The 26,694-nt window shown below is 44.0% G+C and overlaps 2 protein-coding genes and 1 long non-coding RNA gene across 5 annotated transcripts; 1 reads left to right on the plus strand and 2 right to left on the minus strand.

Moving 5' to 3' along the window:
* Positions 1-9,175: 9,175 nt before the first annotated feature.
* Positions 9,176-16,467, minus strand: sdha (succinate dehydrogenase complex, subunit A, flavoprotein (Fp)). The gene is made up of 15 exons (XM_034101750.2): positions 16,390-16,467; positions 15,648-15,731; positions 15,249-15,410; positions 14,890-15,033; positions 14,577-14,741; positions 14,324-14,472; positions 14,072-14,196; positions 13,173-13,341; positions 12,391-12,586; positions 12,137-12,308; positions 11,246-11,364; positions 11,009-11,120; positions 10,784-10,914; positions 10,507-10,620; positions 9,176-10,398 (listed from the first exon to the last, which is right to left on the minus strand). Exons 1-15 carry the CDS (start codon positions 16,450-16,452, stop codon positions 10,312-10,314), a joined length of 1,992 nt encoding a protein of 663 aa, XP_033957641.1. The 5' UTR covers positions 16,453-16,467; the 3' UTR covers positions 9,176-10,311.
* On the plus strand, positions 14,430-23,768 carry ccdc127a (coiled-coil domain containing 127a). Of its 3 annotated transcripts, none has more exons than XM_071205805.1 (5): positions 14,430-14,501; positions 17,114-17,251; positions 17,714-17,958; positions 18,050-21,896; positions 22,578-23,768. In XM_071205805.1, exons 1-4 carry the CDS (start codon positions 14,492-14,494, stop codon positions 18,494-18,496), a joined length of 840 nt encoding a protein of 279 aa, XP_071061906.1. In that variant the 5' UTR covers positions 14,430-14,491; the 3' UTR covers positions 18,497-21,896; positions 22,578-23,768. The 3 variants fall into 3 exon arrangements, with proteins under 3 accessions (XP_071061906.1, XP_071061908.1, XP_071061907.1); XM_071205807.1 differs by lacking the exon at positions 14,430-14,501 and adding an exon at positions 16,675-16,792; XM_071205806.1 differs by lacking the exon at positions 14,430-14,501 and adding an exon at positions 16,676-16,792 and having other exon boundaries at positions 17,117-17,251.
* Positions 23,769-24,260: 492 nt separating this feature from the next.
* On the minus strand, positions 24,261-25,450 carry LOC139435324 (uncharacterized). The gene is made up of 2 exons (XR_011644601.1): positions 24,629-25,450; positions 24,261-24,408 (listed from the first exon to the last, which is right to left on the minus strand). It is a non-coding gene; the product is annotated as an uncharacterized lncRNA (long non-coding RNA).
* Positions 25,451-26,694: the final 1,244 nt, after the last annotated feature.

Consider the following 26,694-nt stretch of genomic DNA (forward strand, 5'->3'; position numbering starts at 1 on the left):
CATTGTGGGGGAGCGAAGCGAAGATTTCCAGGATGTCCAGGATTTCCAGGATTCAAAATTTAGCAATGTTCAACTTTTGAAGCTGAGCTGGAAGCGCAAGCCAATCAAACACGTTTATGCAAATCTGACAGTAGAAGCGCTAGCCAATCAAACCGCGTATAAGCAGGGAGAACCAGACCAGTTCATTTCCTCATATTCCAAACGAGAAATTACGGTAGCAAATCACCCGGTTCTTTACGACCAGAACTATTAACGGGATACAAACCGGAGGAACCAGGCATGGAGGGAGGTGGCAGAGACAGTGGGTGAAACTGGTAGGTTTTCGCCTGTTTGGGGAGTTATATATATATATATTGCTCGCATAAAATCCCTGGGGTTTTTTGCTTTGTATGTCGGGGGCGGGAGATTCATGTGATTGGTTGTTGGTCGCATTGCTCACAAAAAATCCCCAAGCTGTCAGACACGCCCAGCTCCAAGATTTTCAAGATTTTTGAAAAGCTGCTGTGTGGACGTACCGTAAGGCACACCTGTGCAATAATCATGCTGTCTTGATATGCCACACCTGTGAGGTGGGATGGATTATCTCGGCAAAGGCAAGTGCAAGTGCTCACTATCACAGATTTGTTCAGATTTGTGAACAATATTTGAGAGAAATGGTTATTTTGTGTATATCAAAAATGTTTTAGATCTTTGAGTTCATCTCATGAAAAATGGGAGCAAAAACGAAAGTGTTGCATTTATATTTTTGTTCAGTGTATGTTTTGTATAATGCTCTTGTTAGGTTTCCCGAGAAGTGACTGGAGATGAGAACCCGCTATGCAAGCACTACAACTGAGACTGTGGTGAAGTGTCAAAAAGGCTTTATTTTGTCCACGACACTGACAAGGAGTTGACGAAGCACACTTAGAGGGAAGACGTGGAGCTGAGCTGATCAGGAGGGGAGGCTGGACATGTTAGGCAGAGTGGCTGGAATATGTGGATCTGGAACAGGAAGAACAAGCAGGATTAGGAAATGATCTCCCTTCACTAGGAGCATCACAAAGTCACTAGGAAAAAACACTAGTAGGCCTGGACGATAGTTTACCACTGAAGAATAAACGAAGAACTGGTGAAGTCTGAAGATGGGAACCAGGGTTTTAAGCAGGTGCAGGTGAGTAGTGGCAATCAGTGAGATGAGCCACAATGAGGAATCGGAATGTAGGTAGCCACGCCCAGCCAGGGAGACAGACACATAGACAAACAGACAAAACTGAGGTTACCTACTGTAACCCAGCTTCTATGAGTAAATGGCACAGCCCTCTAAGGCTATCGCTATTGGGTTATCCCTCTGCGCCCCGCGCAGCACTGAAACACTTGTAGTCCACGCCCACCCGCTAGGTGGGCCCCACCCTCGGGCCTCCTTCCGGTATAAAGGGGGCCCGGCAATCTGCTCCCATACAATATAACTTTTCTTCAGCGATTCCTAGAGCCAGTGGGGCCCAGCGCTTAGAGGGCTGCGCCATTACTCATAGAAGCTGGGTTACAGTAAGTAACCTCAGTTCTATTTCGTATATGGCTTCGCCCTCTAAGGCTATCGCTATTGGGTTAAGGGCGAAGCATGATGTAGTCTGCCCCACTGGGTCCGCCCGGCACTAGAAGCACAGACACACCTGCTCAATAACACCCCATGCCTGTTGTGCCATGCGTAATGGCGCATCACCGTCCCTGGAACATAGCAAAACATGCCTATCTTCCCAACGGGGTGAAGGCTGGGAACAATACATACCGACCGCTGTGAGAAAGTAGAGACGAAGGTCCCACCTTGCCCAGCGATCATAGAGGGGAAACAGCAGCTCTCTGCGTGTCAGACAGGTAGGAGAGCGCCCAGCTGGATCCCTGACGTCACTCACTCTGACCAGACACTCCGTACAAAGTGTGTCAGAGGAAAAAGGAACATCCCTCCTATAAGAGGGAAAAAGGGCCGCTTTCCGCGTGCCGAGAGGCAGGAGAGAGGCGCACAGCTGGCTCCCTGACGTCACTCACTCCGACAGGACACCCAGTACAGGGTGCGTCAGAGAGGAAAGGGAGACATCCCTCAAATAAAAATGCATACATGAACAGGGGGAAGACCAAGATGCAGCAGTGCAAATATCTTCCACTGACATTCCTCCGTGCAAAGCCGTGGAGGAGGAAATTCCTCTGGTGGAGTGCGCATTGATGTTCTCCGGGGGCTCCACCCCAGAGGAGACATATGCCTGCGACACAGCCTCACACAACCAGTGTGACAGCCGTTGTGCAGACAGAGGCTGCCCGATCGAGCGCTCTCTATAGTGCACAACCAGGCGCTGAGAACGGCGCCAGGCCGCCGTGCGCACCACATAGCAGGAAAGCGCGCACAGGACAGAAGAGATGAGACGTGTCTTCTTCCTCCGACCTGTAAGGAGGGGGGAATAAGCCAGCCAGGGTGATCACTCTCGACTCTAAAATAGTTGTGATGACCTTAGGCATGAAGCCGGGTTAGGGCGTAAAACAGCTGAACTGCCATCTCCTTGGATCCGGAGAGCTGACGGAGCCACAGAGAGAGCAGACAAATCACTCACCCTTTTCTCTGATAGAGCCAAAAGCAGTACTACTTTGGCTGAAAACAGTTTAAGGGGAACCTGATCAGGTTCAAATGGGGCTTTGCTTTAGTGCGCGTAACACCAAAGCCAAATCCCACTGAGGCGCCAGTGTGCGTGACACCGGTCTGAGTCTCCATACTCCTCGCATACAACGGCTGCTGCGTTCTGCGAGCCCCTTGTTTATTGTATCCCATGGAACTGCTGGGGGGAGAGGCTTCTCTGTGATGTGCCGTAATGGTCGTCATGGTGATGAGCCACGCCATCGCCACCGCTGCCCGTGAGGCAAAAGGGCTGCGAGGGAGTTTCCCCACGCTGCATTTCACTCCGTCTCTCATCATGAGGCGCGTACACGCCCAGAGGATGAGAGGTGTGTGTATGCTGTCCACACGAGGCGTTATAACGGTGCTCGTGGATTTATTATGACCGTGTGTAGGAGGCATATCTGGGACAGAGGAATGCCGCGAGCTCTGCAGTTTATAAACCAATAGGTTTAAAACAGCAGGCTTCTGCAGTGAATGAACCACCTCTGGAGTGTCCCCCTGTTGGAAGAGACCCAGGGGGATCACCACGTGACCAGCTGACGCCAACGCCGAGCAGCTGCGTCACGGAGAGGGCTGTGTGGGTTGTGACATGCCGGAGGAGAGCTGTCAGTTTCTCCACTCGCTGCCGCGAGAGCCGCTCTCTGCTGGCTGAGTTTAATTCCACTCCCAGATAACATTTGTCTGAGAGGGAAGAGGACAGCTCTTCTTCCAATTTATTATGAAACCCAGGCTTTGACAGATGCGATACGAGATGTACCGTCTGTAAAGCGACTTCCTCCCTGGGGGAGAAGGCTGCTCCAGCCTTCTCTACACAAAAATGGGAGGAGCCAGGAAATATCCGAACGGCAGACGATTGTCTGGTCTGATATTCCGTGAAATGAGAAAACGCAGGAATTTCCTGTGTTTCGGGATGAGGGGTACGTGGAAGTATGCATCCTTCAGGTGGAAGTGAACCAGTCGTCCTGGTGAACACATTCCAGCAGCTTTTTGATCGTCAGCATGTGGAATACTGACAGATCGAGGATGTCTCATTGCCCCAGTCTTTTTTTCGGGATTAGAAAAATAACGGGAGTGAAAACCCCTGATTTTCCTCCCTTTGAGGAACCCTGGAAATATCCTCTTTCAACAGGAGTTCCAGCAGCTCGGATTGGAGCGCAAGACATAGCTTCTGGGAGGAAAGGAGTGTTTCCTGTATCCCATTGAACTGTGGGGGGGAGAGGCGCATCCTCTGCTGATCAGCCTGCTCATCCATTTGTCCATCAGAACCACGCGCTGCCCCTCTGAGAGCGGGCGCACATGCTCGAGATGTGTTTTTTTGGTCGTCATGGTGACGCGCCACGCCAGAGCCCCTGCCGCCGCTGCCCGTGAGGCAACCCAAGGTGAGCTTGGACCGAAAGGGCTGCGTGGGGGCCTCCACACGCTGCGTCTCACTCCGACTCTCATCATGAGGTGCGTACACGCTCAGGGGATGGATGGAGGTGTGTGCAGTGCTGCCCACATGAGGCATTATAACGGCGCTCATGGGTTTATTAAGGCCGTGTGTACGAGGCGTATCTCGGACAGAGGAATGCTGCGAGCTCTGCAGGTTATTAACAGGGGTTAAAACCGGCAGGCTTCTGCAGCGAGCCCTGCTGTCTACTTAATCAACAGATTAGTGGCAGCCGGCTTAATTAGCGAGCTCTGCAGTTTATTAACCGATAGATTAAAACCAGCAGAATTCTGCAGCGAGCCCTGACGCCGTGGCGCTGCGGGCGCTGCCGCTGGGGGCACTCAGCCTGGAATACTGCTCCTTCCCCCGTTCTGGCTTCTCTGTGATGTGCCGTAATGGTCGTCATGGTGACGAGCCACGCCATTGCCCTCGCCGCCACTGCCCGTGAGGCGAAAGGGCTGCGAGGAAGCCTCCACACGTTGCGTTTCACTCCGGCTGTCATCATGAGGCGTGTACACGCTCAGGGGATGAGTGGAGGTGTGTGCAGTGCTGTCCACATGAGGCGTTAAAACGGCGCTCATGGGTTATTATGACCGTGTGTAGGAGGCGTATCTCGGACAGAGGAATGCCGCGAGCTCTGCAGGTTATTAACCGATAGGTTAAAACCAGCAGGCTTCTGCAGGGAGCCCTGCTGTCTACTTAATCAACAGATTAGTGGCAGCCGGCTTAATTACCGGCTCTGCTTCCTCGGAGGCTCTCGCGGAGCAGACCAGGAGCGGGGGAGCCTCACTCCCCTTTGACACGCCGCCGGGAGACCCTGTCTCTGGGGTGGCGGGGGAGCGGAGACGTGGGACGGAGCCCCTGCAGCCGCCGAGGCGGTTGCTGTGGGCGTCTCTCCGCTTGCGGCCTCCTGTGGCCGGCGTAGACGCCGCAGCTGCTGCGGGCGTTGATGCCGCTGTGGCAGCTCAGCCGGCTGGAGCCAGCTGCACATGCTGGCGAATGTCGTCCGCCTGTTCCGCGGCCGTCTTCATGGACTCCACCATGGCGTGGAACTGGGGTCCGAGCAGCCCGTCCGGGCTGATTGGAGCGTCCAGTAGCACTTTTCTGGCCGTCTCCGTAACAGACGCCTACTTCAGCCCGAGGTGGCGCTGGATCTGTGTCACCCACGCGGAAATCCTCGCCTGGGAGACAGCGACGGACGCGCACAGAATGAGCGCCGTGCTGGCCGCCTTGCTGATTTCCTCTGCCTCGGTGGTGGACCGCTCTACCAGTGTCTCCACCGAGTTTGAGAGCCGCGCGATGTTATTCGCCGCCGCGCTGTGGTGACGGAGAGGGGGAAAGCATGTTCGGCCGCCAAGCTGGCACCCTGCTCCGACTCTGTCTCCCCTGTCCGGGGGAGAGGAGGGAGGGGAGAACCGAACGGTGAACTGTGGAGGGAGGCGGGGCAGGAGTTGCCTTTTTCCTCGGACTCCTGCCCGGCACTCGGCCCCAGGGACACGAGGCCCCGTCCAAGGGCTCGTAAGCCTGGATCGTCCTCCTCGGTCACAGCAGCAAGAGCGTCCGCTCTCCGCTTCCTGTCGCCCGAGGGGAGACGAGCGCAGCGTGTGCATACCTGCTGATTTAGAGCCGCGTACGCGTGCTCTGACCCCCGGCAGGATCCGCATACTGCTTTTATCTCTGCTGCTCATAACTCATTATGAACCCAGAGCCACATGAGGGACAATCACGGACGCAGTTGTCCTGATGATTCTCAATTGCTGTGCTTCAGTAACTGTGCTGGTTTGCTGAAGAAAAGAGGGAGCAGATTGCCGGGCCCCCTTCCTACTTATACCGGAAGGAGGCCCGAGGGTGGGGCCCACCTAGCGGGTGGGCGTGGACTACAAGTGTTTCAGTGCTGCGCGGGGGCGCAGAGGGATAACCCAATAGCAATAGCCTTAGAGGGCGAAGCCATATACGAAATAGAACAAACACAATCTTTTTTCAGATTTGTGAACAATATTTGAGAGAAATGGTTATTTTGTGTATATAGAAAATGTTTTAGATCTTTGAGTTCATCTCATGAAAAATGGGAGCAAAAACAAAAGTGTTGCATTTATATTTTTGTTCAGTGTATGTTTTAAAAGGGACGCGTAAGGCTTAATAAATGTTATATATAGATCTTTATATAATATCAATATTATAATAAACTTCAACCAAAGTCAATTTCAGGAGTGGTGTTTGACATAGTTTACGTTCAATTTAAACTATTTTAGTCTTACTCAACCTTTTAAATAATTTACTTTAATTTAGAAAAGGTTTTTCTGAGAAACATTTACTAAAAAATGTAAAAATCTAAGTTTAATAGGACAATGTGGATCTATTTTCTCTCACCTTGTAAAAACCAAAGAATTTATATTACGGCTTTGGACTTCACTCACCAAAAAACATTGTTTTTAATGTTTTGCATTTGTACTATTTTGTAACAAATTTGTCAATTTGGACAAATCTCTTTCGAAGTAAAAATATCCTATGATTGCATATTGTATGAATATGCATACCCTGCTCACTCAGTATTATTTTAGGTACAATTTATAATTTAAATATAATGAAAAAGCCAACTCAATAGTGTGTTAAAAATAGACTTTACGATATTGTAAAACAAAAACAAAAAAGCTATATAATGTATTCTTAACCCTCCTTTATCTTCACACTTACTTTACACCCTTTATTCTTGGTGGTAATTTTGACCCCAGGAGTTTAAAGCTAAAAAAAATGATCATATTCAAAATTGTTACCAAAATGTATGTTTCAAGTACTTTATGTTTCTTTGTTGACTATCTAAATAACCATTTAAATAAAACTCTACCCCCACCTCCCCCTCCACCCACAGCATTATACATCCATAATTCCTATTATGTGACCATTGTAAAATATATAAATCACCAACAAATCTCACTGATTGACGTAACATTTTAAAGGATGATCTTTTTGCTGTTGTTAAATGATCTATATTATTTCCAAGAATTTTGACATTTAAGAAATGTACAGTATATTATCAAGGATAGTAACTTCTATTGTGTTTGGGGTCAATATGGAAATATTTCCCTTCCAGTGTCAGCATTCCAAAGGCATGCCGTTGCCTCCCTTTTGATTTCTACACTCCTGCCAAAATGAACAAACCAATGTGGGCTTGTAAGTGGTTCCCACCCAACTCCTAACTGTCCCCATGCATGCACCTCACCTTTAAATTCATAATGTCAAGTATATTGTTTCATCAATACTCTATTGATGGTGTTAAGAAGAGCTCAATGCTGACTTCAGGGCTGAAGTCGAATAGTCCATTTAGCTTAGGAACCTTCCTAAAGGAGTGAAATGACCCGGAAGTCCCTCAGTGGCAGCCATGATAAGTGCCGTTCGAATTCTCTAGAATGATGAGAATGATAGGAAAGGAGGTTTCAAACTTCCTTTATAACCTCCTTTAGCTTAGGAACCACTGGACCTCCCTAACCGACAGGAGAAGCGAAAATGCTGCCCCACAATGCCTTGCAGCCGCAGCATTTGCCGTCACTCAACAGTCGGCCGTTCACGGAAACAACCGATTATGACCGAGAAATGATATCATGAAAGTTACGGTGCTTATTAAGCTTTTTAAAACATAGGTGGTAAGTTGCCAAAGTGCTTTGTTTTGAACGTTCATCAGTATTATACTCAAAAAGAGAAATATGAACGTTAGTTTTCACTGAAATTATCAAATAAAGTCAAATTTCAGTCTTTACTGAGCTGTGTGGGGTTTGTTCAACTTTTAAAAGATGTTTGAATGGTGAAAATCAATACATCTGTATTGATTTTAAGATCTTTAGTTCATACAATCATACGTATTGGGATCATTTGTATTAATGTGGACCGGAGGGAGAGGGTGACGAGCATAAGTTTCACTTTCCTTTTTTATTTCAATTCCAACTTTGGTCATGAAGAATATGTTTCTCTGTTGTCCACGTTCATAAAGCAAAGCAGCAGCATCAGAGCACGGTGCAGAGTCTCTAGATGAGTCCGTCGTTCTTATTAAACATCCATGTTGTAGTCCGCTGTATAGAAAACTGTGGTTTCCATAGTTTCCCCACAGCAGCAGACGCACACAATGACGTCCGCTGGCGCATCATAAACACGTCGGATAGTGAAAGTGCATTCGGATTCTCTAAAGTACCGCAGTCTCTTCTCCTAAGTCCTTTTGAATTCTCCTATCCACTATCCCTTAACCCCGTGACGTTTCACTCAGAGGTCAAGGAATAGACGATAGGGTTAGAACTTAGGAGCTGATTTTTAAACTATCCGACTGCAGCCCAGGTCTTAGACATGGCTGACAGCGTATCTTGTGGGGCCTGGAGCCATTTTCATTACATTAGCAGCACTAAACTTACCCTGTTTTTCAAAAATTGACAACTTTCAATTTTTGGAAAGTAATGTGTCTGCTTGTGTTTGAGAGACAACAGGAGCATGTGCACTGGGGTATTCAGGGTGGACTTTGACAGAGGATTTCTCTGAAAGTAGCCTATAAAAGTATTTTATAGTCTTTGCGCAATAGTCTAACTACTGAGTCCAAAATGATCAGTCTTCTTAAGAACTTAAAGTATTTGTATTGCTCATCACATATGACATATAGCAGAAAGACAGGCATTGTTGTACTATGGAGGGGACTTTGACAGGAGAGTAGCCTACTTAAGAAACAGTAAAAGTATTTCATAGTATTTGGGATAGTTGCTTGTAACTACAACTGATTCCAACTTCGTCAGTCTTATTAAAAACGTATGGCCAAAAATAATCGCTCATCAAAGATAGCAGAAGCTTGTCATTTTTGCACTGTGTAAAGGCAAAGAGTTAGAACCTTTATTTTTGAAGAGTACAGCGCAAGCATAGAGCAAACTAGCCAATCAGAAGCAAGGAAGCACTGGAGACCCACCCACCTATGGAAACGGAACATTGGGTGGTATACTTGTTTTAACAAAACAAACCGTTACAACGTACCTTGGTCCAATTGCACCAAAATATTTCACTTCAATGCACATATGGGAATTCAAATATGGAGGAGTCTGTGTTGATGTTGTTGTGAACAAACAAAACCCAAATGCTCTTGTTTCTATGTCTGCACTTTATTGAACATGTGAAAATAAGTACAAATGGTAGTAAGAGGAGAACAAATGAACTTATAGCAAATAAATTAAGTAATCCTTTCAATGACTTAGAACAAGAAGCAATGATTGGGAATCTGTGTAGTACATCAAGTGAGTAGGCTACATTTTTAAAAGCCATTCTGGCAAAGCAGGAAAAGTGTGAGGTTCTTTCACAAACAGTTTTGTTTTGGAATGGAAACCTCTCTCACCGCTCATGATGCACTCAGAGCTGGCACCAGTGTTGGTGCTCAGTGTTTAATTGTTTATCAGCACCCTAAAAGCTTTGCACACACACTGACTCTTCCTGGAATTGATCAAGTTTTCAGAGGGCATACAGCAATCCCACTTAGTAGAAAGAAGCCATTGTTTCAACACATTGTGGCTGAATACATACACACAGAACTGCCTGATTTGGTTAACCTTTTAATAACTAGATGATTGAAGCTTACAGTCAGCAGTTGATCTACGTAGCATGAGATGTTCTTCATCATTTGAACCACACATGAAGTGTCACAGAAAGCACCCAACACTGAAGGCCATAATGAGCGAGAAAATACTACCTCATAGCCTACTCGACAAAGAACATAAAGTATTACTCATATTTATTGTGCATTTATGCAATATTTACATACTTAAAAGTTCCCTTTACTGCTTGTCGGCAACATGTGCATTTCAAATCTGTTCAGTTCAGAAAGCGAAAAAATAAAAAATGTAATCAAAGAAAGCATTGCCAGGTTTTAATATGAGCGTATGGTGTCATCACAGAAAGCAAAGCTTAAGTGGTGCAACACATAACTATTTTATGTTTTTTGTTGCCTGGTAATATATACAACAATATCCAGCTCACACAGAGGTCACAATGTTGAAATGATATTGGCTGCATGCAGGTTAAATCAAGGCAAAACACTGAGGAACAAGAAGATGAGACGAAGGGATTTTTTTGTATTTTACGATTCGAGAAGGGATACACATGTGCGATTTAAATGAACGTCCCAAAATGCCCTCTCTTTTACAGGGAGAGTAAGTTGATAAATAGCAGGTCAATGAGTGTATTGAATGTGTGAGGAGAGTAGAGCGTGGGCAAGGGAATCTTCTTAGTAGGAGCGGATGGCAGGAGGGACGTGGGCACATTCCTGCTCATCCAGAGAGGTGTCGATGACAGGGCGGTACTCCAGGCTCACCTGGGAACACACAAAAACAAAGATCAATCAAACCATACCAACTCTTCTGGCCTATTACGTGAATAATGGAAAAGCTCAACTTCCTGCTGTAAGCCCCACAACACTCACCTTTCCAGTCTTTACATCGACTGTGGACATAGTGTGTTTCCTCCAGTGCTGTTCGAAGGTCTTCTTCACCTGACCTGTCAGGGGCTTGGAGTAGTCATACTCATCGAGACGATCCTGGAATAAAGTCGAACAAAAACAATGTCAGAGGAAAGACCGGCAGCAATACACAGGAATAATTTGCTAATGCAAAAACATAAAAAAGAACACTGGCAAGGGAAAAGGAAAAAAACACAGCAACAATGAGAAAGAAACCCAGATTTAGTATAGCAAATCCCACCTTGAAGTCCTCCCTGGCGTGGGCTCCCCTGCTCTCCTTCCTCTGCTCGGCAGAGTTGATGGTCTGGACGCCGTTCAGCATCAGGTTCTGCAGCTCCAAACTTTCCACCAGGTCTGTGTTCCATACGATGCCTGGAGGAGAGGAAAGAGAAGGAACTTCAGCACTTGCAGCATGAAAGAGACTCAATGAGCTGTAAAAAGACAGAGTCAATCAGTAGTGCAGTACCTCTGTCAAAGGTCTTGATGTCAGCCAAGGTCTGGTAAACGGCATCCATCTTTTCGCACCCCTCCTTCAGAACGGAGCCGGTACGGAACACGGCAGCGTGGGCCTGCATAGTCTAAGGAAAAGCAGGAAGAGGCAGATTATTTATGCGTTTCTGAAGAAGTTTCTTTAGGAAACACATTTCAAATAATGTATCTAATGCACAATGTAAGGGATCTCATGTGTGTCTTTAGTGTTTACCTTCTGCATGTTGAGCCTGATCTCGGAGGTTCTCAGGCTTCCGTTGGCGTACCTCAGCTTGTCCAGGTTGGCCACAGACTCCTCTCCTGCACTGGGCGCCAGAGGGGACAGTTTCTCTCCTGAAGAGGAAACAGCACACCAGAGTCAGCTATGAAACAAGCAGGTGATTTGCACTGCGACACTAAATATAATCCTGTAGTAGTGGTGTTCATTTACATCAAAACTGAAAATTAATATTCGACTTAAATTTTACATCCATCTAGAAAAATTCATCTGATTTCCTAGACACATTCGCTCAGGGTCAAATGTGAACAAATCTCAACAGATCTTAAAATTAGGTTATTTGAGTCATGTTGCAAAAACTCCATTCTGACCTTTGAGATTATTTAAAATAAGGCTCAGAGGAAACTCGACTTCGGCACCTCCTCTGTTTACAGGCTTCAGAAATTGTAGGCAGAAGACTTTGACCAATCACAGGTCATTTCAGAGAGAAGGCATTCTTATTGGCTGTTCTACATTAGCAGATGCACGTCCCTTCAGAAGGTGCTTAAACAACCCAGAAAAAGCAAGACAGAATTCGTAAAAAGAGTCTATAAGAAAGTATATAACGCAATAATACAATATCGAAAGTGTTTTAAAAAGACGAGAGAAATGTTCTGCGGTTATGTCAGGCCCACAAGCTTGCAAAAATGTTAATGAAAAAAATGACTAGTACTGGTTCAGGTTCTGGTGGGTGGGGCTCAGGAAAGAGTGTGTCGAGAAGAGAGCTGCAGGATAAGGGCTGTATTTGGAAATTCTACTGCTTTTTTACCTTTTCCAGAAAACTGCCTTCCCTGGCTTTAAGAATCTCATTATTCTTATAGTAGGCACTAGCCATTAGAGGGGGCTCACCTGGCTTGTTCTCCTCGGCGATGGTGAGGGCGCAGGCTCTTCCAAACACCACCAGATCCAGCAGAGAGTTAGCACCCAGCCGGTTGGCTCCATGGACACTGGCACACGCCGACTCGCCGCACGCATACAGGCCAGGAACCACCTTGTCGGATCCTTCCGTATAAGTGATCACCTGATGGGGAAAAACCGTTAATAAGGTGGGTCACTTTGTTGTAATTAGTGTGGATGCAGGTGCTCGTGCACACATCACATACCTGTCCCTTGTAGTTGGTGGGGATTCCACCCATATTGTAATGGACGGTGGGCAGAACAGGGATGGGATCTTTAGTGACGTCGACTCCAGCGAAGATCATGGCCGTCTCCGAGATACCAGGCAGCCGTGTGGCCAGCTGCTGGGGGGGCAGGTGGGTGAGCTGCAGGTACACGTGGTCCTTCTCTGGACCAACACCCCTGAAGGAGCACACACAGGAGGAAGGAAATCATTTATGTGTACAAAGGTTGACATTTCTTTCATGCAGTTACGTGACATACCAGTGTTCATTTTGTTCATGCAAACTATGACTAAGAAGTATGTTCATTTACAACCCCTTTTTTCATGACGAACAAGGCTATATCAAAGTGTAATGTTTATGACTAAAAGAACAGATTGAAAAATAGTGACAGAAAAGAAAGTTTAAATAAAAAACTCATCAGGACTAGAGCGGCATCACACATTGAGCACAGTCAGGATGCACAAAAACAAAACGGAGCTCTTTAGAAAAAAACAAGGTCATATTTTGGCTAGAGTAGATCGACTGACATTCTATAGAATCTGACAAAAAAAGAAAACGTAATTCTCCACAGTTTTATTAACTCAAACTAAAGTAGTAGGGTTTACCTGATAATGCTAAGACTTGTATTCCCTTTAACCTTTAATTAAAGGATCGGGTAGACTAGATATGAAAATAACGAACAAGGCCATTTGAAACATGACTTACACTAAATGAAAAATAGCTGCCAAAATAAACACTACATCACACACTCATTTAATCCATACCTGCCCTCTCTGATCTCGATGGTCATGGAGCGGGACACCACGTCTCTGGAGGCCAGGTCCTTGGCGTTGGGTGCGTAGCGCTCCATGAAGCGCTCTCCCTCACTGTTGATCAGGATGCCTCCCTCTCCACGGCAACCCTCTGTGATCAGACAACCGGCTCCGTAGATCCCTGGAACGATTCACATTTTAAAAAGGACATTTGAGAAGGCTCAAATATTCTTGACGATATATTGATATTGGGGTTTACAAAAGGTGAACAAATCTGCAGTGGCTCAGCAGTTGGTGCTGACCTCCTACATGTCACATCATAGAGGGGCCTGGTGTCAGATTCCCAGCAGGAACAAAAATAAAGATGACCACTGGTCTTTTACTGACTAGGCTCGGTTATTGGAGACAGCCAGGCCTGAACAGAGCTATGGAACAGCCCAAAATTGGGGAGCCTCCATACATGTAAGCATGACTTCCTCACCTAAAAGTATTCCAAGTGCAAGTGTAACAGATTGCCCATGAAGTGAATAGGATAAATATCCGTTATCTCTCCCAGACACAGGAAGTTGTCGAAGCATTACACAACATGGTTTACATCTCTTCCATGATTCGTTTTTTGTAGAAATTCAAACTCAGAAACATAAAATGGCAACAACCGCACCACAGGACAAAAGACAATCAGGACAACTAGGCAGAGTCTTATCACACCTCTACAAAAAGACAACATGTTGGACTTTGAACGTTTATTGAAACAACACTAGCTCAAGTTACTATCAAAAATATAGAAATATATTTTAAGCATGCCTTTAGCTGCTGTAGAGCATTAAAGAGTCTGCTATATAAAATAAGATAAGGCTTTTCATAAATAAGATTGCGTTTTTGTTAGTTAGAATATTTTTTATTTCTCTCACCAGTAGGATGGAACTGTACAAACTCCAAATCCTGGCAGGGCAGGCCAGCTCTGGTCACCATTGCATTTCCATCACCGGTACTAGTGTGGGCAGATGTGCAGCTGAAATAGGTTCTTCCATAACCCCTGGAAGAGAAGATTCAACTCATTTTTAAACTTGTCCATCTCAAGTTTACTGCCAAAGTTCAGAGAGTCGATATAAGACAAATGTCTAATTTGTTCCTGTTTTTGTGACAGTGAGTGTGATACCTACCCAGTAGCAATGACAGTATTCTTGGCCCTGAAGCGGTGAATAGATCCGTCCTCCATGCAGAGAGCGATCACTCCTTTACACTCTCCATTTTCCATCAGCAGGTCCAGGGCAAAGTACTCTACAAAGTAACTGGTGTCGTAACGAAGGGACTGTACAGAAGACGGATACATGAAATTAGGTAAAACTGTATTCCATGGTATTTTATGAAGGAACTGAGTGAAATAAAGGGCAGAGAACATGTGTGGGGACCTACCCGTCCGTAAAGTGTATGCAGCAGTGAGTGTCCTGTCCTGTCTGCTACACAGCAGCAGCGATGAGCCTGGCCTCCTTTTCCATACTTGAGACTCTGACCTCCAAAGGCCCTCTGGTAGATCTTGCCCTCTTCAGTACGGCTGAAGGGCATGCCAAAGTTCTCCAGCTGGAAAAGAGGCACAACAACTTGATATTTCCTGCGATGCATACAAAAAATGGATGGGATGCAAAAATAAAAAAGTGTTGATTAAACAAAGTACAAAATTACATATCCACTATTGGGCAGGTGTTTCCGCATGTGTGCGCCTTCTTACCTCCACTACGGCTGCAGGAGCCTGCTCTGTCATGTAATGGATAGCATCCTGGTCGCCCAACCAATCAGATCCCTTCACTGTGTCGTAAAAATGCCACCTCCAGTCATCCTCCTCCATGTTTCCCAGAGCTGCATTAATCCCGCCCTGTAAACCAGGTTAATATTTACTTTATTAAAGATTAAGAACTTTTAATTGAGTGATTAAATCTACATGAGGCTTAGAATGTGCCAAACAACACTGTGTTGAGAGTTAGTTATATGTGTCCAATCATACAAAATTATCTGAACTTGTAACTCTGTAGAACCTGCAAAATAATCTAAATCCTTAATGAACACATAACATACAGTATGTTCTCATACCTGTGCAGCAACAGTGTGAGACCTGGTGGGGAAGAGCTTGGTGATGCAGGCGGTGTTGAAGCCAGCCTCAGACAGGCCGAAGGCTGCCCTCAGCCCTGCTCCTCCAGCTCCTACCACCACAGCATCAAACTCATGATCTACTACTGGGTACTGAGTAGAAATCTGAAAACAATAAAAGGGAAGAAGTTACCAAAAAACCTCCAATTAGAAGCATCCAGCAAGCGGTGGAAATCCAGATAGTCAAGAAAGTTATCAAGTTTAATATTGACACTAAATTATGCAGTGAACAAAATGAGTGCAATACAAACTATCCGTTGTACTTATGTACAATACACCCCTATAATGCGTCAACACAAATAACCCTATATAATGGTGAAAAAGAGTAAATATGTGACTCACATCATCGGATACTTTGGCACTTGTCTTCTTGCCATAGATGGAGAAGTGAAAGTCTCTGGATCCCTGAACTGCAGCAGCAGGGACCTGGCAGAAAAGACAACAATTGATATCAGAGGAGAACTATATATAATAGCAGCTCCATAAACTGAAATATGCTTAACTACATAAAACATACTCCTCTAATAAGCACTGCTATGTTTAAAGGCAACTTTGTTTTGCTAATAACACTTCCATAACAATCGATAATATAGCATTAATATTTGTAATCATTTATAGCTTAGATTTTATAGTGCACTTTGTACTTGATTTTTTCATTTGAGATTAACCATGCTATATGTGTAAGAATCATTGAGTCTGCAGTCGCTATTAAATGTATTTGTATTGTATGCATAACATTTTGCTAGCTACTGTTAGCTTAAACAGTTTTTCACAAGGGCAACAGAGGTAACGTTAACTAACAGACATGTTCAAATCCCTCTGTAATGTTGACATTTGACTCAAAATAAATAACGAAACATAGATTTGGTATAGATACATGACCTTTTGTTAGACTAGCATAATAGTCATTTTCCTGGTGTCACATTGAAACAGCCTGAGCTACATAACACAGGTTACACACATCGGAATCTGATAGTTACGAAAGCAGAAAGTGCAGCAAAATGTTTGCTTTTAGCGTAGAAAACAGATAGATAGATCACATAGGGTTATGTGAAGGACTAAGTAGACAATTGCAAAAACTCACAGCTGTTGTTTTAGATAATATCCTCTTGGAGAGTAGACGGGAGGCAGCACGGACACTCGCCATGTTGTCAGTTGAAGGAACGATTCTGAGCCACCGTGAAGGATGAGATATTCCATAGCAATGGACCAAACCATTCTGCGAAAACGGGGGAGTCACTCATTTTACTTCCGACAGTTATCATTTAAATCCTACTTTAACCGTGATTTAACTTTTAAAACACCACTTAGAGAGTTACAATACATCTCGCTTAATTCAAACAGAGTTTACCCTTAAGATCTAAACTGATCTTTAATCAAGTAACTTCCTACGAAATACCCCCGGTCGGTATAGATGGACTGCTAACGAGTAAACTTGTGTAAGCGGAGTGTGCAGGAACAAAAGTGACCTAGACTTATCATTCAAGGTGAGACGCAGCACCAATATTTAACAGACGTGTGCCGACTAGTAGTCGGATTTACAAGACTATTATGTCCTGTAATGTGTTTGTATTAAATAATATAACTAGCATGAACCTTCAAGCTTAGTCATGTCTGATTCGGTTAATGCTAACAAGCTAATTGAAGCTAGTAGGATATTACTGCAGTGTGGCTGTTTGATTAAAAGGCACACTGCTACTTCAGGGGCACCAGTTTGTGTTGCAAAATGTAAACATTCATTGCAATGCATATTCAGAGGAGTATATGCTGTGTTGATCTCCCTTCATGTGTGTATGTGTCTGTGACAGCAGCTTCCATGAACAACCTGAATGAACCCCCCATGTGGAACATTGAGCCAGATCCCCGAGGAAGGGGGGCGGGGGCCGGTGATGGCCATCAATGGAACTACGCCCTGCTGGTCCCAATGCTGGGACTGGCTGCATTTCGTAAGTTATATCAGAGTGTGTCTGTGTTTAGGTTACAGGAATAGATATTGAATGTGCTCATACAAAGCTGGTTGAGCTTTTGAAAACCCAAAATATCAAATGCCATTAGGTAGCTATTAAAATATATTCTCCTTCTTTGCCATGACTAATAATTACCAATCTGACTTGACAATATGACAAACAGAAATTGAGTTCCTGCATATTATGACTTTAAATTGACACAAAGACAGACACAATTTAATATCTCATCTATTAAAGCCAGTATGGTTTTTTGTTTGGGTCTACATTGTTGTATACATTCTTATTTTAAGATATATTAACTGTACTTACTTTCTCGAACCTAGCAAACAAGCACAAGCTTCAGATAATTCCATTGGTTGAGAAAAAGGTGCTTGAGTTTAAGATAGTTGCAATTTATCTTATTTATTTAAATAATTTCTCAACTTCCACTGTGCCGTTTAGGTTGGATCTGGACGAGGGAGTCTCAGAGGGAGATCCAGGAGGTCAAAGCTCAGTATAAAATAGACATTTCATCAATAAAAAGCGAAATGGAGATAAAGTACCGTGAGACACTAACAGATAGGCGAAGGGCAGCAGCTACACTCGAGCTGGAGCTGGAGAAGGAAAGGCAGAGGGTGAAAGGCTACAAACAGGCCATGGTCTCACAGAGCCATCAGCTGATGGAAGAACGGAAACAGCTACATGAGGTAACATCTTGTCTTGCAGTTTATTTCCACTACTGTGCTATTTCCTTATGGACCTGCATTAAAAAGAAAATACTGTCTTCTTTCTTACAAGGAGCGTGAAGCCTTGGAGGAAGAAAAGCAGAGGCTGGTGAAGTCCGGCGCTGCAGGGGCGTTACTGCATCAGGCCCTGAAGCGAGAAGACAACCGGTTCCAGCGAGCCAACGCCACTCTGAAGGAGCTGGAGTATCAGCTTCTGGAGCGCCAGAATGCTTACTGTTCCTTCATCCAACCTCGGGACCAGCGGCTGGAGATGGAGAAGAACATGCTGATCAAGGTTGTCAAAGACCCTGTCCTGGCAGAACTGGACCTAGAGTTTGATCTTAAGGATGTTTTTAAGAGAGATACGCACTGTGCTGACTTGCTAAACATGGACAAGAGGAAGAATGGCAGCCTCATGTGGGTTTACCTCAAGTACTGGCAGCTGCAGGTCACTGTGCAGAAACACAAGAGAGCTGAAGGAGCCATCTTAGGAGGGAAAATCCAGTCCCACACAAAGTGACGAACACGAGCTGGGGTTTTTCATTAGACTTTTAAGAATGTTCAGAGGAGTGGTGGATCAGGACTGAAAATGCATTTTCTTTGTTATCTTCTTTACTTGTTAAGGCCCGGACACACCAATCTGACAACAAAGAACTGACACAGACGGACCCCGACTGTTGCGTCGCCTCGCGTCTCTGCGTTTTGGCCATGTGTCGCACTGGAACACACCGCAAAAACTTCAGCCGACGGCCAAGAAGCACGCACGAACTGCGCATGCGTGAGTGGCAATAACTCTCCTTACTAGCAGGCGGCGGTAGTGTGTATTCGTCATTCAAAAGAGGCAACAACCGGAAGACAGATTGTGTGATAACAGAGAGAAGAAGAACAGACTGTGTGATATAAACAAACAACAAATAGCGTGTGCGTTCCATTTTCACTCTACAGCAGTGGTTCTCAAACTTTTTCTGTCAGGCCCCCCTTTGGAGAAAAAAAAAAAGTCGGGCCCCCCCAACACACATAGTCAGGCTCAGTGGCGGCGCCAGAGACTTCTTTTGGGGGTGCTGTGGGGTAGCTTGACGTTTCATAGAGGGTGCTCAAACATTTAGGGTTTCCCATTAATGTATCGGTCGCTACAGTGGAATGTTCTACTGCAACACTCCCCACACGCATATACACAGTGTTCCCGCAACTGTTACAACGAAGGCTCGATAATCAGCTCACGGCATATAGGTGTAAGCAGGGGTCAAGTGCTATTTTTATAGGTGGTGTGTGGACCTCATATAGGGGGGTCCGGGGCAAGCTCCCCCGTGAAGATTTCTTTTTAAATATTGAAGTTAAAAGCATTAATCTGGTGCACTTTGAGAGCAAAATGAAGAGACCTATGGATACATCTCTCAACACCCATATGAAACAGAACTGTAAACAGATTTATTTTTTCTTTATGGATATATATTACAAATCACCCTTTTAAACTTTATTCTTGTTTTGCTGTCATATAGTATTTCATAGCTGTTTTTCATTTATTCTCTTATTTTTTTATAACTATAATGATCATATATATATATATATGTATGCCTCGGAAATAATTGTTTACATTAATGGTGACCAAAACGTTTGAGACCCACTGAGATAACACTGAGAGAATCCTTGAGCTCACTGAGTCTCTCAGTCTGACAGGAGAGGACTCTCCTCCACTTTGTTGTTGAAAAAACTCCTTATATCCGTTAGCGTAGCTCGCTAGCACCAGAAGCTAACAACAATGATCTCCGGTACCGGTGCGCTCTCTCTCTCGCTCGCGCACACAAAATGGCTCGTTCCACACACACAGAGCCGAGCTTTAATGAAACACAGAGACCCAGACGTAATAGTACTGTACTGCATCATATTATTTTCGAATCAATACTTTTTCAAATTATGATTTTTTTTTTTTAATCTTTTTTTTTTTTTTATATAACCATTTTTCCTCCCGGTCTCTCACGCCCCCCCTGGCATGCCTCTGCGCCCCACACTTTGAGAACCACTGCTCTACAGCGAGAAGCTCATAGGGCTTTCCTGAACCTGTGTCGAGAGCTGGAGTTGAAATCTCAGATTTGCCTTCTTAATAGTTTGTTTGGGTCCCTCACTTCCGTTTCGCTTCTCATGCATTGATTCGCCAGCTGAACAACCAATCAGAGTGATTTCTTTTGCCGACTGCCCGCCGATTCAAGGGTTTTCGGCGAAAAGGCGTCTGCACGGTTGAAAAGACCCGACGGTGCGGGACACATCAATCTGTGTAGGGCATGTCGACGCTCATCGTCGGCCTGACGCCCACCGACGCCATTAATCGACCTGGGCTGAAGTCGAATAGTCCATTTAGCTTAGGAACCTTCCTAACGGAGTGAAATGACCCGGAAGTCCCTCAGTGGCAGCCATGATAAGTGGCGTTCGAATTCTCTAGATCAGTGGTTCTCAAATGGGGGTACGCGGACCCCTAGGGGTACATTGGAGTACTGCAGGGGGTACGTGAGATTTATTTTATGTTAATGAAAAAAACAAACATAATTAATGCATTTATACAAACTACTAATAGTAGATTAACTACTTTATTCAAAAGTTTACAGTAATTCTAGATAATAAAATGGGAAAAATAAACGGGGTGCTCTTTTCCTCTCCCTCTCCGGACAGCCCGTCAGTCTCGTGCAGCTCGCTGAACCTGTAATAAGTGACCCGACAGTAAAGAATACATATATTTATAGCTAGTTCCAGAGTAGATAAACTAGCTAAGTGTGTTAGGTCTAACTCTTAGTGTATTTAATGTTGCTCCACTCAACGATCCGTCACAGCGGCGGAGCTGTGATAATGCAGAGCTGCGTGTTCTCCGTCAGCAGCAGCTGCTCTGATCTCTCTCTAGCGTCCGGTTATACTTCACTCGCGTTATGTCCAAATCTATCAAATGTAGATAGTTCTAGTTAATTATATGACTGCCTGCTTATCAAAGGACACCTAAACAATAAGCATTGCTTGGCAACGGCGTGTGGCCGCAAAGTATAGCGCAGCATTATACATTTGTTTATATGAGGGGTCAAAATCCCATGCTCATAAAATGCTCATATATTTGTTTCTCTTCATTCCCCACCCCCCAAAATAAATAAATATACAAATATACCAATTTTAGGAAAAGTAACGAAGTTTGAGCAGTGTGGGTTTGATATTAACAGAGTTACACATATTTCAAAACGCAAAGTGTAATAACTGCAGTTTGCCTCCCTGTTAGCATGACAAGCCCATGTTTCTCACTAAATTGTAAGTACAACTTATTAAAAAGATCAGTTCAATGCAACTAATGTCGTCTTAGTGTTTTTGCATGATGTTAAAATTGGTTTGCCATGAATTTAGTGATGGATTGTAAACATTTGAAATGTAGCATTTAAGTGTTTATCAATTACAATGTTGTTGTTTTAATAAATCAGATGGTGCAGCGCTGTACTGTACCTCTTTATATAGAGAGGCGAAGTCCCTCCCTTTCCGGGAGCCTCCATGGGACCCCGGAAGCGTAAAATTATACATTGAAGTCAATGGAGAGAGAAAGGTTATCTTTTGATCCCGTTTGAATTGTGCCACGAATGACACATATGATGTTTGTCAATTTAAAAGAATATTTTGCAAGTCAAAAAAATTAAAATGTGTCGTAAAATTGTGAAGTTACAAATGTTTTTGTGTGAAACCGCTCAGTGAACTACAGGTCTCTTGGTCTCGCACAATACGCGTCACCATCACAAAGATGGCCGTCACGTTATCAAATTTCACCTGTTTCTTTCAGAATGAGAATAAAAGTATAAAACGAGGTGACTACAAGTCTGGACACGTTGAGAGCTGTACATACACGAAAGGGGAGTTAGTCGGTTCTGTAAGAGCAGCGGGACCGGCTTTACAAGATGTTGGTGAGTAATATGAGTGCAATGTGTAACGTTAATGTCAGCTAGCTAACATTAGCTAACAAGGTACACTAACGTGTTTTGTTTCAGTAACTAGTGTTCTCCTTTAGAACTTCGTGGTCTGTGTGTATGCTGTGGATAACATTAGTGTTCACAAGAACAAGGTAAACTCCCGTGTTTTGTTTTAGTTGCTCTTCAGATTGAAGCGGCCAGTTTTATATCGACTATACTGTATGTGTGATCTCCTTTTACATCTCGTTGTGTCATTTGAGTTTATTTGCTGTGTGTAGATTCAAGGGTTTTGGTTATCTTGTCAATTTGTTTGGTTATCCAGGCACAGCTGTGTGTGACTCCCTCGGGTACACTGGTATGTGTTTTCCTAATGTAGAGAGCATTGATTAATTAATAAACTACACACTGAGTCTAGATCCTGACCAAATCCTTTTTAATTGTTGATCAAATGTTTTTCAAAAATGTATTCATACACATTTAGAAAAATACAATGTACAATCACAACCAGTACAACCACATTACAAAAATTACAGAAAAAACAAACAATAACAACAATCAGACAAAACTATGGAAAAATAATCCCTCCCACCCCCAGATCCGGACCATCCTTGTATTATTGCTCATTCAATCTATTATAGCATGCTAACAAACATGGTACTTACTTTATTTGTACAGATCTGCATGGGAGACGATGGCGCGATGCAGAGCGCTGTCTGTGATTGTGCACGGGGGATGTACAAATGCAGCCACGCTGCAGCATTGGCAATATGTGCCATGTGGCAGATCAGCTCCACAGATGTCGAGTGCCAGTGGAGGAAGCCTGGCACTTCCAAAGTAGTCCAGCCGGTGTCTCAACTCTATCAACAGTGAGAGGAGACATACAACTCACTGGCCAGAGACATCGCCACTCAGGATGTAGACTGGTTCAGGTCTGCACTGAGGGGCGCACAGTTTGGCATGGCATAGCTTTTGTCACCTGAGCCAGAGCCGCGGCCTCAACATCAGGCCATTGTCACCGTGCCGGAGCTGGTGAAGGGGCATGGGGGTCGGGGGCTTGAGGCAATTCTTGCCTCAATGCGACTGAGCAGAGACCAGCAAGCTGCCATCCAGACAGCCACCGGAGGACAGCGGACAAAGTGGCAGTTACACAGGCGGGGCAGGTTGACAGCCAGCAAGTTTGGTGCTGTGCTGCGGTCGGGACTTTCATCCACTCCATGCGCGTCCCTCATGAAGAGGGTGCTCGGGGGGTACAACTTGGACGGAGTCATGGCTGTCAACTGGGGGGTTGTAAACGAGGCCGAAGGGGTGCAGGCCTATCAGGAGACAGTGTTCGAGTCTGGTCTCTTTGTGAGTGAGTCGGTGTTTTGGGAGCATCCCCCGATGGACTTGTGCAGCCATCTGCCCTGCTGGAGGTGAAGTGTCCACCATCATTATATAGGATATATATATATTTGTATACATATCTGTAAATTGTATAATTTTATTTGATTTAAAAGTATTTTTGATCTCTGTCTATAAACACAAACGGAGTAAGATTGACAATAAAGTTGACTTTGAAAAATATATATATTCTTTATGAAAATAGTTGACTGTTGTCAAATTAATCCAAATGAAACGTTGGACTGAACTACAACTACGCCTTTAAATCTCTACGGACTGTTCTTCAGTGGGATGGCAAGTTCCTATCTTTAAACATTTATTAGTTTTTTCTCAGAACAGATTTGATTTTCTGAAGTTAATTTAACTTAACCATGTAAGGTCATTATTAAAAAGCTACAATCAATTTGTTTAGGGTTGAATAAAATAATGATAAACATTTCATTTGGATAATTTACTGACAGAATAAGAAACTCAATGATGCTCAACTCACCTGTTCCTTTTTATAAAGTGAAACAGTTGAAACGATAGATTTTAGTAAACTTAAAAACAACCTTCTCCAAAAGCTATCAAGGAATATACCGAATACTTGTTTTAGAACTTTATTACATATTTTTATATAAATAGTTTGAGTGATCCATAATTGACAGAAGCTTGTGTTTACACTGACCTGTTACTCATATATTAATGTCTTTGTAACTTATTTAAACCACTACCTCACTCATTTCTTTCATTCATCACGGTTCAGTAAACTAAGTGATACATGAACCTGTTTAATAATTATAATAACGTAGGATTGCAACTCTTTGAAACTGTAGGTGGCTCTTAAAAGAGCCGTTGTGTTTGGGTGTGCTGGTCTCAGGTCAGTCTAAGCCCTCTCTCCGCGGATGCGGCGCGCCAGCTGGATGTCCTTGGTGCTTGGTTCATCTTACTGGGGGGGCAGCTACATGGATGTCGGTGCAGTCCACAATCATTGTGCAGTTGAAGGCAGAATGAATTTATTATTGACTCCGAATGAAGCACAACTTCATGTCATACAATACATTGACTTTGTTTGTAATTGTGTAAAAAAATAAAGCATTGATTAGCAAGCAGGACCTGCAGGAACAGAGCACGGTGATGGATGGAGCTGGGAAGAGAGAAGAATAAAGAAAACAGATCAACTTCATTATCGGATATTAAAAATTCAATTTCAAAACAAGTTGCCACTCCTACAGTTTTCTAGTATGTAAAGATGATTTCACTTGACCTATGCACAATATCACACTCAATACATGTGTGTCTCTGGGGGGTGCATTGTGCCTTTGATGTATATAAATAATATACCATAACCAAATACTATTACGTACAGTGGAAATCAGGTTGCCAGAGCAGGTCAGTCCAGTGTGCATGTTCCTCAGGGTCTCAGCAGTTACAGGTGAGGTAAAGAAAATAAAAGAGAAAAAGGTCAGTAACAACACTTTAAAGAATTATCTCTTTTAATAATGTTCTCTCAGTAATCACTCAACTACTGTCTTTCCAACAAAGAGATTGACTCACTATCATCACAATGAAACACGTCCAGAAGAATGGACCACAGATGGAAATGAGCTATTAGCTATAATCTGGCATATTGCATCTCTTCTCTTTGCTGAGATTAATGTTTTTGTATGCATGGTCCTTCTATAAATAAATACATGTCATGCAAAGCTGCCTGCCTGCCTTCCTTCCTTCGACTCAACCTGAACTGCCTGATCTTTTAATGTTCAATGTTAACCATTTGAGCAGATAGCATTAAGTAGAAAAGATCGCAGATGCTAATCTGCCGTTAGCCTACCTCCCGCCCCCTTAGCACCTGGTGGAGCAGGCAATAGGCTCCTCTTCAAATGTTTCACAAAATACTTACCATCATGACTACTCTTACTGTTTAACATTTGGGTTCACTTCATGTTAAGGCTAATACAAATGACAAGGCTAAGTAATGTGATGCAAACTAACGTGCTCGCTACTAGCTATGTAGCTAGCTTGACTGTGTTCCATGCACAACATGTGTATTACCTGATATGTTTGGTCCAACGACTCCTGGGGCCTATGCTACGAAGCTGGTTCAACCTAACCTGGATATGTTTGAGTTAGCCGGTTGGCCTAATCCAAAACATACGCGCTCTCGCTAAACTGTACTACGACGCTGGTTATCAAGTGGATCGCTCAAGCCAGCCGTGTCCTATCTAGTTAGGTGCGCGTTCACATGAAAGGGGTGGTATTTGGAGCATTCGACCAATCACAAACATGGAGAAGCGCACTGACAGCGCAGCGTCATACTTCCTGAATGAAAAGTGAACTTTAATACTAGTCAAAAATGAAGAAGTTAAACTTTAAACATCCATGACTTAAACACTTTATCCAGGATCAAAGCCTCAGAGCTGCACCTGCAAGGTGAATACAGCTGGCAAAAGAAAAAGTGTTTGAATGCGTACATTAACAGGTTTATGATATCACTGCCCCGTCTAAAACACGATCTGACTTCAATTACATTTGTCTCGAGTGTTTCGTCAACTTATGTGTTGCTTAAAATAATACTTCTGCATACAGTATGTGACACAGTGAGTGTTGCACGGCCAGATACGGCTCAGCTGACTCAGATAAGGAGAGATATGATACATTATGAAGTGATATGCCGCGGACTGTACTTAATGTACTCTGATCCGGTTACTTATGTTGTGGCCGATATTTAAGTACGCTTTCTTAACGCTAATGTTATAATAGTCAGATTGCTCTGAAGATGGAGGTGATATTCTATTCATGTTCACGTTCACACAGTCGGTGATTTTTGCCGGCCGTCTTTCCTGCGACGGCAGTTTTTCTGTATTTCCTTTCTCCTGTAATATGACTTGATCGCTTTAAACTCCGCACACTGAGCTCTGATTGGTCAGCAGGCGGTGCTTTCACTGAGTTGAGCTCTTAGCCTGCAACCTAACCTGGTCCCGACCAGGTTAGCTGCTTAGCATATATTACCATGGAGATCTAGCCTGCTAAAAAGAGAACCAGCTTCGGATGACCGGAAAGCCGGAGTTTTCCCTGAATTTAGCCGGCTAAGCGAAAATCCTGCTTCGCAGTATACCCCCCTGGTCCTTTCATCAGACGGGAAGCGATAGAACGAGCTATGATCTATAAGTATGATCACTTATGTGATTACAACCTGGTACAAAGCACACAGGCATCTTGTAAAAGTGAATTTATTTTTAGCAATCTCTTATTTATTGGAGGGAATAAATCAGTTATGAGATCTTCTTCTTCTTCTTCGCTTTAATTACGAGTCGCAACCACTTGGAGCATTATCGCCTGTGACATCACTTACGCGAGCCAGAATGGGATTTGGGATTTGTAGTCTTTGTAGTCGCGTATTTTTCATAGTCTTATATTTCAACAGTTTTAC

The sequence above is a fragment of the Pseudochaenichthys georgianus genome, chromosome 16, assembly GCF_902827115.2.
Source record: "Pseudochaenichthys georgianus chromosome 16, fPseGeo1.2, whole genome shotgun sequence".
NCBI lineage: Eukaryota > Metazoa > Chordata > Actinopteri > Perciformes > Channichthyidae > Pseudochaenichthys > Pseudochaenichthys georgianus.

Coding starts and splice junctions, on each gene's coding strand:
- ccdc127a (XM_071205805.1), top strand. Junction 17,252..17,713: donor GCTGGGACTGGCTGCATTTC/GTAAGTTATATC, acceptor TGTGCCGTTTAG/GTTGGATCTGGACGAGGGAG. Junction 17,959..18,049: donor AACGGAAACAGCTACATGAG/GTAACATCTTGT, acceptor CTTTCTTACAAG/GAGCGTGAAGCCTTGGAGGA.
- sdha (XM_034101750.2), bottom strand. CDS start 16,452: ATGGCGAGTGTCCGTGCTGCCTCCCGTCTACTCTCCAAGAGGATATTA. Junction 15,732..16,389: donor TATTATCTAAAACAACAGCT/GTGAGTTTTTGC, acceptor CTTTTCTGCCAG/GTCCCTGCTGCTGCAGTTCA. Junction 10,621..10,783: donor ACGCCAGGGAGGACTTCAAG/GTGGGATTTGCT, acceptor ACTTTATTCCAG/GATCGTCTCGATGAGTATGA.